This window comes from Varanus komodoensis, unplaced genomic scaffold (assembly GCF_004798865.1).
Source record: "Varanus komodoensis strain SLA01 unplaced genomic scaffold, ASM479886v1 scaffold48, whole genome shotgun sequence".
Classification (NCBI taxonomy): Eukaryota; Metazoa; Chordata; class Lepidosauria; order Squamata; family Varanidae; genus Varanus; species Varanus komodoensis.
In genome coordinates, this window is record NW_025336059.1 from 4,267,748 (window position 1) to 4,282,564 (window position 14,817).

At 51.5% G+C, this 14,817-nt stretch overlaps 1 protein-coding gene across 2 annotated transcripts in view; it reads right to left on the reverse strand.

Moving 5' to 3' along the window:
- The window catches only part of CCNL2 (cyclin L2), a 13,717-nt gene extending 1,810 nt beyond the window's left edge, over positions 1-11,907 (reverse strand). The window contains exons 1-9 of one of the 2 annotated variants that reach the window (XM_044445253.1): positions 10,073-11,907; positions 8,663-8,772; positions 7,941-8,061; positions 6,253-6,317; positions 3,262-3,361; positions 2,039-2,143; positions 1,555-1,696; positions 967-1,084; positions 367-459 (exon numbers count right to left, since the gene is read on the reverse strand). In XM_044445253.1, coding sequence (XP_044301188.1) covers positions 367-459; positions 967-1,084; positions 1,555-1,696; positions 2,039-2,143; positions 3,262-3,361; positions 6,253-6,317; positions 7,941-8,061; positions 8,663-8,772; positions 10,073-10,141 — 923 coding nt within the window. In that variant the 5' untranslated portion in view covers positions 10,142-11,907. Of the gene's footprint in view, positions 1-366; positions 460-966; positions 1,085-1,554; positions 1,697-2,038; positions 2,144-3,261; positions 3,362-3,640; positions 5,419-6,252; positions 6,318-7,940; positions 8,062-8,662; positions 8,773-10,072 lie in introns of those variants that run through there. The other variant, XM_044445256.1, reaches the window with a different exon arrangement.
- Positions 11,908-14,817: the final 2,910 nt, after the last annotated feature.

Sequence of the window (14,817 nt, forward strand, 5' to 3'; positions counted from 1 at the left end):
GGGCCAGTCTTGTTTAATGTGAAGGGGGGGGGAAGGAGGAGGAGCCTGAGTGCTGCCCTTCTGGGCACCAGCTGCCCCCGCTTACGAGACCCGGGCCCATTGACTCGCACGTCTGACGTCCGTGCCACCACAAGCGGGGGGCAGTCGCTACCACCCGGGCAGCCTCCCCAGCATGGGGTCTTCTGGACTGCAGCTCTCGGGACTTCCGGCCAGCACAGCCATGGTGGGGAAGGAGTGGCCAAAACCTGGGAAGGGGCCTTTCGCTGTCCCCTCCGAAAGAGGGTAGAGGCAGTGCCCTCAGTGGGCTGCTCTCCCCCTGGGGCAAGATCCCGAGAGTCGGAACGGTGACCCGGCTGCAGGACGTACCTCTGCTTGGCAGATGGAGACCGAGAGGGCGATCTGGAGTAGCTCTGCTCCCTGCTCCCACTCCGGCTCCTGCTCTCCCGGCCTTTCTGAATGCTGTGAGGACAAGGAAGGTCCCGGTCATCGCATGCGGCTTCTGTCCTCGTGTGCCCCCCCCATTCAATGCCTGACGGTCCCCTCCCCAGTGGCAAACCCGCAACCTGGCGCATGACATGGCCCAACGTGCAAAATCCAACTTCCTGGCTACGCCACTTTGGTTTCACGTCAAAGCAGGTTTCTAGTTCTCTTGGTTGGGAAAACGTGCTTCTGGGCAAGGCTAGGAAGCAGGCGGGGCAGAGAGTAGAATTAGAGACAGGGCTTCGAAATCTTTGCCTAGGAGTAAGTGAAGTACGCTATGTCTGCTCTCTGGCCGTTCTGGGAAGTGTTGGGGTCTATTTTTATCCCCCACTGCAATGAGCAAAGCTGCGGGGGAGCGGCCAAGACGGTGGCTCCTGCCAGTCAAGCCTCCAGTCCTTACTGGTCCTTTCCCGTACTGCCACGAGTCCGCCTTACTGCGCAAACATAACAAACTAAACGCAGCAGAAGCCAGTGCACAGGTCTTACCCGTTAATGGGACTGTTGGATTTCACCTTCTTTATCCCTTCTGTTTTCCTCTTGGCGTTTTTTATCACTTGCATGGCAAGCGGGGAAGGTTTGGTTCCTTTGCTTTCTTTTGGAGATTCTAAAGCAGCAGAAAAGAGAAGAGAATCCGGTCAGGCGGTCTTCGGGCCTGCGTCTCAGAAAGCTCAGCTTAATATACATCCTGCTTCCATAGGCCATGCTCAGGAAACCCTGGAAAAAGCCTGGAAGGTTCTTCAGTTCAAGTTCAACCTAACTCGGGGGCCTGTCAGGCCATCTAAGAGGTGGCACTTCACTGGCTCTGGGCCCAGCAATTCCTGCTTGTCCCCATTTTCAAGCCGAGCCCGCACAGTACGCCAAGGACTCCCCTGGCATGCTCGTTTTCCACTTGCGAGGCGACCTTTTCTTCTTGTCTTTTTTTAGCGCAGGGGAGCACCGAAAGGAAACTGCACCCCCCACCCCGACAGCTTGAAGTATTATGACACCCCGACATCCAGCTGCTTCATTCTGCTCCCAGTATCACCCAGGCCTGCCTTGAGTAGCAAACAAACCCCACACATCAGGAGAACCAACCGGTTTTGGGGACAGGGGAGAACCCCGACACAGCGTCCAGACTGGGCTTCCCGTCTGCTAGAAGGCCCTTGGCTTGTGCTTTTGCTTCTTCAATGGCCAGCTTCTTCTTTTCTACTCGCCCTTCTAGGATCGCCAAATCGACCTGCAAACGCAAGGGGAGAGAGCAGGCGTGTCAGCGCTATTTGGGTGCCAAGACAGGCCGGTGGTGCACGGCGCCTTCCCAGTGGTCTTAAAATGCCAGGGCAAGAACGAAAAGGGAAGGCCGCCGCAGCAGGGAGAGGGTAATGGGCGAGGCTGCTTCCAACACCCATGTGTCTGCCTCTAAATAGAACACAACATCCATGTGGCACAGCGAGGGGCCATGGCGTCTGGAAATCAAGCTTTGAATTCTGGCTCTAACTTGCCAAGGGCCCTCTGTGCTTATCCTGTCCCCATGTTTTGGGAGAAACCGCCCCCCCCCCCAACAGCTCGGGCACTAACAAACCTTTTTCCGTGTGTATAGTTGTAAAATCTTCATACAGATCTCCTGAATTTCCTCCTCTGTGGCTCCAAAGAGTAGAAACCAGTGGGGGCGATTGGGAAGAGGAATCTGTGAGGAACAGGGCAAACCGATTTAAGAGTCTCTTCCAACACGGGGAATGCAGTCACACTGCAGCCGTGTCCAAACCAGGCCACCGGGCTTGCATTAAGTTCACCCTCTTCCAACACGAGGCACCCATGGTGCAGGTGAACTCCTAGCGGGCCTCGCCTGACCCTCCCCAGGCAGCCTCCACTTCATCGAAGATGCTGCAGAACACACCTTCACGCCCAGGCAGCCACGATCCCGGGGGCCACGAGCTCACAAAGAGAACCGGCCAAGCTCTTCCCGCGTATTCTATTCCCTTCCCAAGACAGAGGCCAGAGAAGTGCAGGGCCAAGGGGGGCTTCGGAACTGCTCCTTCCCCACCAGCACCAGACGCTGACAGGCAAGTATCAGAACCAAAGCGAGCTGAGGGATGGTATGAGAGACAGAAATCCCACTGGGCTAATTCATGCCCGGGGCATGAAGCTCCACGCGGCTTTGCCAATGGCCCACTATTCGTTGTCAAGTCTGAAAGGGAGTTTTCCACACGCGTCTGGAAAGGGATCCCACACATTCCTGCTAGCAAACCCGAGCAACTCTGAGAATCAGGGGTTTGAAGGTGCTCAGCCTCAGGTTTCCTCCACTGAGAGGGGGTGAGAACATTTGCAAGCTGTGGACACATCTGAGAAACGGTCCCGGTTACTGCCACAGAATGTCACTGTTTCTGAAGTGGCCAAAGGGAGGCAAAGTACCCAAAAGTCTAAATAAAAGGCAGGCGGGAGAGATGAACCCCAACACACTAAAAAAAACTCCTCTGGACCTGCCGTTTTGAGCATCAGCACAAGACTATTTCAAGGAATTCCAGCTGCAAGTAAGAAATTGATCTATGCATGTACGGATCAACAGGTTTGGTAATCCTCAGGTGCCTGAGAGCAGAACAAGGCCAGGAAGCTAACAGGTGGGAACAGGTGGAAAACAACCACCCCCTAATGCACCATTTTCTGTGCACGAGGGCAAAGTACAAAGAAACCAGTACCACTAAACTACATCCCAACGTGGTGCACTCAAAAGGAGTTCACGGTTTTACTCCTCAGTTGCGGGAGGCCCACGGGGAAAGCAGGAGGGTGGATGCAGCTTGTACCAACCTGAAGGGTTCTAGCAGCAAGATAAATGCAGGCACAGGCAATGCTTTCCGGGTGGAACCTCACAAAGACGTCTGTCCGCAGGCTGTCGTTCATGTAGTTCCTGAAAGACAAGACAAGAAAGGAGGTTGCCAGCGCCAGCTGAGCCCCTCGGTGGGCTAGGCTACTTTTGGTCTCTAGTAGCTAGTTTTCCCTAGGCAGTTTACAGCTAAGGGCTGAATGACAGAGCACCTTGTGGAATCTGACAAGAAGGTGGAGTGATCAGACGGACAGCCTCCATCCAGGGAATGATGGCTATCAGAAGTTTATCAACTGGATGCTGGCATTTTATGAGAGAGAACCCATTTTAACTTCACTTTTCTGCTTGCTATGCTCTACTGGCCTGTTTCCATGCAAAGCACAATGATTTTTAGTTTAGTCTCGGAAGGCACAACTTCTGGCAGAGTTTGAAGGACTGTCTTCAAAATCTAGGCTTAATCCCGTGATGCGCAACAACATGCAAACTCAAAACAGTCTGAAGCTGTAGATCCCAGGGAGGCTTGTCCAACATCCCGTCCTTTCACCGCAAGTTCCTTTCGGAGGGACCAGTTTTCCGTTCGGATGCTTTTTCAAAACACATTCCTTTCTGAGCACAAGACACAGTCACGGAAGTCCAGCTCTGATGTTTAGCGAGGTCACCACCGAAGGGCCACAGTTCAAGCCACTGCCTTCAAGCTGCTGGGCTGTCGTTTGGCTGGCTGGTTCCTCATTGCCCCACTGTAACAAGGTGTCTCAAAACAAATGCTCACAGAATGAGGGCAACGGCAAAAATACTGCATATGATCCACCGTCAGTAACTTTATGCACAGGGGACCTTCCAAAGAAGACTCGGCACGGCATTTTTTTGCAACCAAAACCCTCGAGTGCACTCAGAAACGCAGCAATTACAATTATCTTACGGTCCAGGATATCAGGCAGATTAAGAACTAGATACAGAGCAAAGCTTTGTTATATTATGGAATGGATAACTATGTAAAGTGAGTCTTGGAAGACTGAATTTGCACAGAAGGGCTAATGCCAGGATGCCTGATCCGGGTTCAAGGGATCAAGAATGACCAGCCTCGGTTAGCTGCAATTTTGTCCCTGGATTGGGAGAAGGCAGCAAGAGGTGCGTTGGGATGGAGGCCTCTACCATGTCGAGTAACCAGATCCAGATACCCGCAAATCGTGTCTCTGGCCAACTCAGCTGGGTTGGACTACGGACCAGACCAGCCTTACAGGGTTATCCAATTCTTTACCTGCATAACTCCTCTGGACGTGGCTATTTCAGTGTCTCCTACGATTCTGTAAGCACCCTTTTGCACCCTAAAACTTGGCTGTTATGTGACAGGATACAGCATTTTTATGGGACAATTCACTAAGCAAAGTTTTACTGTAGGTCTTCCTTCCCATCAGACACAAGATGGGATTTGAATGACCATGCGGGACAACCAAACGGGTTGCCTGCACCTAGCTGGAGCCTGGATTTATTTGCCGCCATTTCTCTATCCCACCCCCGGATTCTAAGTGACAGCCTAATTTCTAAGGCCCTTGAGTTCCAAAGGTGTGTGTCGTGAGGCACAGGGGGCTGGTGCTGATGAAGAAAACACATCCAAAGCCCCAGCGGACACACTGAACAGTGACGGGCAGGTCTACCTTTTAAAGAATAACAGAAAAACCGGTGTGGTGCTTTGTCATCTGGCAGCTAAGGAAGGTTCACACATCTCTTTATTGCAACACGCAAGGTTTCGGTCACGAAAGTAAAAATAACAAAACGAAACGTTACAGATGTTCTTTCCAGCCTTTATCATCCCCCCCTCCCACCCTCACGACCCAGTCAGACTGAAACCCCAACTTTAATTAAGCATTTTGCTTTAAATAAATATATATCTATACATATATTTATAAAACACATGGTATCAGAGCATCGTGCCAGTCACACAGACTTATCTGTAACGTGTGCAAATCAAAGTGAAACAAGTCGGGGAGGAAACCACAAGCAGAAGCCGGCCCGTTGCAACTCTACTATGTATGGCATACCACCTGTCTAGTCAGCCTTCTCTCTGCGGAGCCTGCTTGGATTTGACTGAAGACGGCAGTAATCCCTGCACCATAGCGCTTGGGCAGCAGAGGAGAAGTCTTAGTCACTTACCCTCAGAGGCTACCCTTTGATCAAAAGAGCAACAGAAAAGAAGAGTCAAGAGAGGTTCTCCTTCCACACAGCACCAGATATCAGTTCATATCAATTGCGTCTAGATCAACTTTTACGTCATGTCAGTTTCACAGGTTACTGATTGATAAACGAAACCAGGGGAGAGGGGGATGATCGGTTCCCAGAGAGTTAAAACCAGGCCCAAGACAGACTGCATATGAAAACGAGGTATTACTTCCCCCAGGGTGAGCAGCTGGAAACGTGTCTAAGTTGCAAGATGTAAAAGGAGTCCATGAAAGGGAGTGTTTCAACAAACGTTTTGGGGGGAATTGCTTGTATGGGAAGAGAGACCCCCTCCCCGCACCCATAACCACAGGTACACATAGCCATAGCAAGGTGGAACAGCCATACACAGGAGCAGTATACCTTGGATCAACACATGCTGTGAACAGGGAAGAGCCGCTGCCTCCAGGCCCTGCTGGAATTGGACCTTGACCTAGCTGGTCTGACCCAGCGAGGCCCTGAAGTTCACGCACACTCGGAGCGCTTTCGTTTTAAAAGGAACTCAACGGGCAGTGGGAGGAGGAAGAGCAGAGCGGGGACCCATGAGGGTTTCAAGGTCTCTTACCAGGTAAGACACTGTCTGAGCCGCTTACAAAGAGGCCCATCAACGTGGAATGACAGAAGCGGCATTCCATGCTAAGACCTAAGACGGAATGCCACAAACGCGGCACAGGAGCGAGTGGGGGCTGCCCCCAAACATGTTTGACACATTTCTGCCACTGCCCTGCTGGCCTCAAGCAAAACAAGAAGCATCAACTTACCATGAGGTCTGGACCAGGTGTTGACTACGTTCACATTCTAATACCTGAAGGTACATAACGATTATCTGGAAGATATGGGTGATTGCGTTATACAGGCGATCGAGCTGGGGTCCGAGGTTTCTACTTAGATAGAGGAGGGTGGCCCATGCAAGCCAGGTTGCTCTACTCTGGACCATGAAGTTATCCATGAGGACTAGGAATGCCCACCGTGTGCCCTGGGTAGGCAGAGAAGTGGGACCCAAAACATGGCTGCAAAGCAAAAACTGATCTCCTCTGTGCTCAGCTCTGCAGGCTCGGCCTTTTAAATCCATGGCTCTAACCTGCTTACAGGTGCTTCCTGAGCTATCCAAAGACCGCTGGGATTAGGGTGCCTCCCTTTTTCAGTGCCCGCCTCAAGCCTAGAGTAGAAGCCACTAAAGAAAGAGGGAAGAGTAAGGATGCTCAACGGCTTGCTAGCGGAGCAGCAGGACTGGCCAGAGCGGAGAGGCTGTGCAACGTGGGAGTTTCAAGTTAACTGACTCAAGAGTCAGAACCATCAGGACAGGCTTTGAAATTTTTACAAAACCAAACCAAGCACCGTGACAGGCTGCAGAAACCAAGGGCTGAAAGAGGCCAGACAGGAGGAATTTGTGCCGCAGGGTGACCACCAACTACAGCTCGGGATGACCCAGCACCTCCTGAGAGGTTCACAGCGGCACAGGTGATAGTCCAGGTGGCCTTCATTCAAGCTCACATACGCAGCAGCAGATTCTATTCACCTTCTGTTCTCACCCTTCCTTAATTTAAGGAGATCAGGGCAGCAAACAAGGTCCTAAAAGCCCTGAGGGGCAGGCCGGGGCGAGGGAGGGTGGCTGGCTCAGAACCACCCCAACTGAAGCCCCTCTGTGCACTGCACTGGCTATAGCTCTAACGGTGCCAGCACTGGTAGCGAACACGGGCATCTCTGTAGCAAAACTGGTCAACCCCCGGCAGAGGCACCAAGGCCGGCGGGGAGGCTGGTGGCATGCCTGAGCCGGAGAAGGGACTCGCTCAAGCCCAGCTGGGGCACAGGCAGGCTCGTCCTCCCGGCTGCAGCCGCCCAGGCAAAACCACCCAGCAGCGTGCGGGCATATTTCCGAGGCCAGCTGCTGCTATGCTAAGACGGGACCAGGCCATTTTACCCCACTGCTGCCAGCTAACCCTGCCCCCCACAAGCTGCTGGCCTCCCTGGACCTCCCTGTAAATGGAACGGCAATTGTGTTCCCCAGTTTCTTCCACCTTGGCAAGAAGGAAGCGGCGACGTGAAGGGAGGCGGAAGGAAAGGCAGAGCGAGCTCTGCTGGTTGCCGCGAGCCCTTCCCTGAAGCAGCGAGCCCCGTTCTGCATGGAACCAGTGCAGGGCTGGCCCCAGAGCCTCCTCGCACACTGCCCAACACTCACAACGCGAAGTTACCTGCACGCACAAGGAAAAGCAGCTTTCATGCTAAGGACTTGGAGTGGAGCATCCAAGTATAGCTAAGACTACTCAGCACTTTTAAATCTGAAGCCGCCCGTCTTCACTCACCACATGAGACACCGGACCAACTAGCGGGCTTTTCTTGAAATGAGAAACAAAGACGGCAACTGCTGTTAACTACGGCTCAGCTACGGGTTCGGCAGCTACTCAGAACACGCGCTCACGCAGCGAGGGAGTGAAAGAGCAACACAAACCTTGTGAGGATGCTTCACGTGCACACAGAATCCCAGTTCCTTCAGGACTCTCCTCTCGGCTTTTATGATTTGGTTCTTCAAGTTAACATAATCCTGATCCAGTATTAGAGGTACCGGCTTCCTGTTTAGGAAGGGGAGAACGGGCAGAGGAGTTGAAATGGGAAAGCGACAGATGAGGTAAGGTGCAGGGGCTTTCTTAGCCGCCGGCTGATGAGACACAGTGGCCCAAAATACCACCTCCAAGCACATAAACAGTTGATTCCCTCAGCAGTGAAACTGGGATTCCCTCTCTGGGATTGACCTTCTAGCCTCTGAGCATATCAAGGGGAAACTGTCAACACCTCTTTAGCCACAGAGCTGAGGCAGCATTCCCTCCAGTGTGATCAGCCAGCCCTTAGCAGTCCAAAGCTTTCTCAACCCAGACTTGCCTAAATCAGTCACAGCTGGACGGCTCCTAGTTCAACCCAGGGCAATTTCCCCCGCTGCACACCATGCTAAGTCGCTGTATTAAGACTTCTTTGCGCTACACTATCATTAAGTCACAGCTCCGCTTCCCGGAAATGCGAAATTCTTTCTGAGATTGGCAAAATACTCTACCGCTTTTCTAGCTGGGGCTCCACTTGAAATCCAGTCGAGACGATCGACTGGCTGCAAACTGAAGTCAATGCTATGAACACCTAAGGCTGAGGGTCCCCCCAGATCCCCCCAACTTCTAGGCTTACTTTTTCTCTCTCAGAAAGCGAAGTCTGTGGAATACGTTAATGACGTCCCTGATGCGCCTTGGTGCTTCTTCGATTTTGGAGGCCAAGTGAACACAAGCCATTGACACGTGCTGGAAGGTAAGCACAGGGGACACGCCGTTTCATTCTGGCCTGCAGGCGAGCCAGCGCAACAGCTGGCCGCTCGGCCACTCTGCGCACCGACAATTTCACTGGACGTGTCTCTGGGAGCAATTCGAAGGAACGTTCTGCAAACAAAGCTTTACACGGTCTGAGATGTCAAACTAGCTTGGAAGGCTATGGCAGAGAGGGCCTTTTCTATGGCCAAGAACCACCTGTGGCTCTCTCTCCGCCCCCCGAGGCCAAAATGGTGCCTTCTCAGATAGAGCAAAGAAGGTGCAAATACTGTTCTTTCCCAGTTGGGAGAGGCTGGCTGAAGTGGCCAAGCTCCAGGTCTGTGGCAGCAATTCCCATCAGCCCCAGCTAGCATGGTCTCTGGTCAGGAGTGTTGAGAGCAGCAGCCCAAACTTCTGGAGGTTGGGGAAGACTCCAGCTTTTGATGAGAGCTTGTTTGGCTATTTTGCTAGATGAAGGAAGAGGAAGAGACGGGTATATTCCAGCTAGCCCTTTGGCTGAGGATCAAGCACATGCTCCTAGGGCATACGATGCACCCATCTTGCTAAAACCATGAAGGTCGGGTCCATCAAGTGCCTGGATGGGAGACCACCTAGGAAGCCCATGGATGCTCTTTTTCTTTTTCAACTGTCAATGGTGGAAGAAAAGTAGGCTATAAGAGCACTAAATCATCATAAAAGCAGCTGTGATTTCATACACAACCGCACACTCTCTGGCTTTATGTAGCCATTACGAATTGCTGGTTCTTTTGTGAAGCTGCCTCAAATGCAAACGACGGCATTCTTAACGGGCGCTATGGTGGTACATGAAACGGATTTCATAATTCCCCCTCAAAAGTCAAGATAAGTATGCTCTGGAAAGGAAAAGCAAGTGGCTGCGGGGTTACTCATTATAGCTATACAGGCCAGGGTGGCTTGTTCGAACTGCAGGTTTGCCGATACGCGCGCCCAGAAATGGCTTCTTAGGCCGTCTGAACTGGAGCAGGTTGGCCTGTTCTGTGGGGGAAGCGGAGATCACACGGCAAGCTGCGCCCAGGTGGGGAATTGAGCAAATGGTGCCCAGCACCCCCCGCCGTTCCGACTACCCACTGCACTTTGTGAGACCAGGCCATGGTAATGCTAAGCACACCTGCTTGGAGTAAGCAATAACCTGGGCCATTCTTTGTAACTAAATATGCAGAATTGTGGGGCTGGGACAGGGTTGCGAATAAGGTATCCTAATGGGTTATATACGAAACAGGGCAGGGTACCCACTGATTTCAAAATAGAAGCCACCAACCTCCATGGAATGCTTCACAAACGATTTTGTATAGAAGAAACGCTGGAACAGCACCTGCCCTGTAGCCATGGCCACCTAAGGAAAAACGGCACTGTAAATTAACATTTGTATCAATACTGCCAAAGCAAAACTGTCTGAAGGAATTGAAAACAGACCACTGTGGTTTTCCAATGCATAGGGAACCGACTGATTACTTAGATCAGCAAGATAAAAATCAAGTTTTCCATTGATAACTTTTCTCATGTTTCCTTACAAAGAGCACCAATCTCACCAACCAACCTTTGCTAAGTTATAAGCCTGTGAAGCTAATTCTTCTAACATTAAAATTGTGAAAAATATTCCAAGACCTGGCATCTGTTATACCACATACGTTCTACATGCTCTTCTCTACTTACCTGTAGAGTAAACCGGTGTCCCCCCATACAGCCTCTCCTACGACCAGCCCCAAAGGAAGTTTTGCAAGGTTAAGTATAGGGACAGAGTCCTCACACTAGTGCTACACAGAAACGATGTGCCCATATCTGAGAGAAGATCCAGTAGTTCCCAGGTAAGATAGAACCATGTAGTTCCAGCGGGTGAAAAATGATTTTCAAATGGGCTCACTTACACCAAAAAGCTTCATTTAATTCAGACAGTGACAATGACTGGGGTCAGAGATGACCAATATGGCTAATGTGTCTATACCCAGATTTAGGGCTGAAGCCAAGGTTACCCTATTGGGCATATCCTAGTCTTCCTGCCCCAGTAAGTTCGCTGTATCCCCTGAGAATAAGCTTTGGAAGGTTTCAGACCCTGTGAAACAAGCTCAGAGGACATGACAGTAAAGGAGGGCCTGTGGAAAGGAGGGGGAAGTGACCTCTCTTGCTTCCAACAGTAGAAGCCGTTCTGTCAGTGGGATATATCCCTGGATTCAACCCTTAACATTAGTTATAAAGAAACACTATAGTTACAATATAAACATAAATACTAAATGTTTTTATTGTTGAAGATCGCCTTGGGATAGCTTTTCCCTTAAAAGGCAACCAATATTTATTTTGAACAAACAAAAAAGCTGATTAACAAAATATCCAGTTTTAATTCTTTAAAAAGTACTTTGCTTTTTCTCCCTCCCAACTCGCCTCTAATTAAAAAAGAAAAACCTAATCTGGGAGTCCAAAATGCTGGAAAGAATCCTGAAGGAAAAAGAAGAGCAGATTACACTTAAAGTATTTTCAAAGAACCAAAACAAGTATTTGTGTGTGAGGAGTGAGGCACAGCAAGCCAGTTTCAGCATAAGAGAGAGAGAGAAAAAAACAGCAGGGAAAAACCCGCATCTCCAGAGAAGTAGTAATTATCAGGCCTTCTGGGAATGCACTGGCAAACATACAGGACTGGGCAGGGACAGTTGTAATTTCCGGCCAAGGCTCATTACGTCACTCACTTCCTGGAACAGAAAGCCGACTGAGCTTCGGAACCTCGACGAAAAGATTTTTCTTTCTGCCGCCCGCCTGGCTGCTGCCGGGATCCTCATGAAAAGTTCGTGTTCTGTTGGAGAGTCTCAGACCCTTTTCTCAATTGTGCCCGGAAGAAGGAAGAAAAGCCCCACCAAGGCACAGAGGAACCAAACTGATCTAGGATCACACAGGCCCCCATCGGTTCCTACATCTAAAACACTAACTTGGGGGGGGAAACCTTCAACAACCCCTCTCACTCCTTTTATTCCCACTCTCTTTAAATACAGCAACTTTTTCGAAATCCTCCACAGTTTAAAGTCCCTGAATAGAATTGGACTTTGCTGTTGTTCAGTTGCTAAGTTGTGTTTGACTCTTTGTGACCCCGCGGACAACATTCCTCCAGGTTCTCCTGTCCTCCACCATCCACCCCACACCCACCTCCCCAGTGACGCCATCCAGCCACCTCATCCTCTGCCATCCCCTCCTTCTTTTGCCCTCAATCCTTCCCAGCATCAGGCTCTTCTCCAGGGAGTCCTTCCTTCTCATTAGGTGGCCAAAGTATTTGAGCTTCAGCTTCAGTATCTGGCCTTCTAAAGAGCAGTCAGGGTTTATTTGGACTTACTGCTCCCATAATATGTACCTATCAACTTTGCAACCAGTTTTCTACCAAGCATTTACAAGCAGTCATAACTCAACAAAACCATGTGCCATTTTCATGTTGTATCTGGCTTAAGTGTAGTTTAGGGACATAGATCAGGCATAGGAGCTAGCTCTACTTACCCCATAAAACCCTCCGACAAGGCCTTTGTTGTGAAGTAGGCTTGGAATCAAAGCCCCCGCGCCAATCGTTCTACCACAGCTAAGCAAGCCCCCCCTTTTTTTGCTTGCCTTCAATATCCTCTCTACTTTTTCCCATTCCCCAGCACAGTCCTTTCCCATTAAGAATTTCTGTACCTTATCAGAGCACTCATCTACACAGTACATCAGTCCCTTGAGTCTCTAGCTAAGTATTACTGAAAATTACTACCCCCTTTTAATTGGTCTCCAGCTCCTCGTATTAAGAGGAGCCGCTGCTTCTGGGCACTCAGCTATCATAACTCAGTATTACTGACAGACCTACACCGACCTTTACACAAACTAGAAACTTCCCTGTGGGATCAAGCCAAGAATTTGCAGTTTAGTCTCTGGGCCTCTGGGAAGCTCAGAAGCAGGACACAAACCCTCCTCTGCTGCTGTTCTCCCCAGGCCTAACCCAAGCTACTCAGAGATTCATACAACCTGGCATGGAAATGCCACACAGCCACCATGAGGGACAGGTTGAAATCCACACTCCCTGAGCCTTTAAAAACTCTACATAAGAATACAGAAGCTGCCTTGAGGAATCAGAACAAAAAACTATCCAGTCCAAAATGTTTTCACTAGTGTCTCTTGAGTGTTCACTGCTCCCAGGAGACCTCCTATTCAGTGGCGCAAGGCTTTTGCTATCAAGCCTACAGTGCCACTTCTCTCTCTCTCAAGCAACTGAACTATGACATCGGAGACAGCTCCATGTAGAGATAATTATTTATTAGATTTATACCCTGCTTTTTTCTTACCATGAACTCAAAGCGGCCCACGTCAATCCTCTCCTGCTGCTCTCTCTGTTATTCCTACAAGGCTGTGAGGTAAGTTGGGCTAAGAGGCTGTGACTAGCCCAAAGTCACCCTGTTGGCTTCATGGTGAAGTGGGGACTAGACCCCCATCCCATGCCCCTAATAACAGTGCCACACTATTTTTATAGCTTCGTGTTCCTTCACAAGGTAGCCTAGTCCCTTATAATACCTTGATACGTATTTCACTTACTATAAACAAACATAGCCACCTTCCTTTAATTTAATCAAGCCTTTTTACACGTGTAGAAACTGCTTTCTGAATGAGACCAAGTGCCCAATTTCCTCCTTACAGAGGAAGTGAGAAAAAGTTGGCCTCATCCAGAGCAGGCCATTAGACAGAATTATTTTTCCCTCGAAGACTTAAGGCCAGCTCTAAGACTTCCTTGTAGCGCCCGGATTGCCCTCGGCTTAGGGACACTGAGCTTCCATAGACTCCAAGGGGAAACTCACTCGCTAAACTAAATCCGCCTCTAATCTCAACAAGGCTAATCCGCGACTTTTTAGTCTTGCCCAGCAAGCTCCCAACAGCCCAAAAACAAAATAACAGTTGCTGGGAGGTGGGAGATGCATTAAATACTCCTCCTTGGATCCCTTACGAAGAGAACTAGAAGCACGAGAGGTGTCTGGAAACCCCCCTGGCGCCCCATCGACCCACCACGCGTGTCTCCCGGCCCCTCCGGAGGAGCAGCCGCGCCTTCCCCCTTGCGCGGGCCTCCCCGCGGCCGGGCTCCCTCCCTCCCCGCCACCCGAGGCCTAGTCCCGGGCCGGGGCCGGCGCCGCCCGGCCTCACCTGAGGTAGTCGGAGCAGGATGCCGGCGGCCTGGATGAGCTCGCAGCCGGTGACGCGGAGCTGCGCCTCGGTCTCGGCGTCCAGGCCGCTGCCCATGGAAGGCGTGAAGCGCAGGGCGTCGTCCGGCAGGAGGCAGTTCTCCAGCGTGATCAGCACCCCCGAGTACAGCCGGTCGCCGATACGCACCGCGCCGGGGGGCGGCGGGGGCAGCTGCGGCGGGGCCAGGGCCGCCGGGCAGCCGCCGGAGGACGACGAGGACGACGAGGACGAGCCGGCGGCGGCGCCCGCCAAGCCCGGCCCGAAGCCCGTCGCCGCGCCGGCCGCGGAGCCTCCCGCGGGCGCCATCATCGCCGCCATCTTGTCTCGACGTCGCGGCCTACGCTCGCGGCCGAGCTCGGCAGCAATTCCCGTCCCCTCCCCCTGCTTCCGCCTCGCGCGAGCCTTTTGTCTGCCCTCCTCCCCGCCCCTCTCTCCCTCCCCATTGGCTGGACGCGGGCCGCACGCGCCTCCCCATTGGGCCCCTGCGACGCTCTCCCTTGTGACGCGACAGTTGGGGGATTCGATTTTTTCTTCTTCTTCTTCCTGTCCCCTTTCGAACGAAGGGGAGTTGGAGGCAGTTGAGGGCGGGGAAGGCCGCTTAAAAAAAAGTCTCCCGGCATGCAGCACGCTCACGCGAGCTTCTTCATAGGGCCGCGGCGCTCGGGATTCTTCCATTTCACCTTGCGAGGGAAGTTTCCCGACATGCAACACGTGCGGGCCCCTCGAATTAGCCGACTGCCTCCCCATCTGTTTTAAAAAAGCGAAGACAGTTGGATGTGGAGGCTCTTTCTGAGTCTTTCACTAATTTTCTACGCGACAGATTTTTTTCAA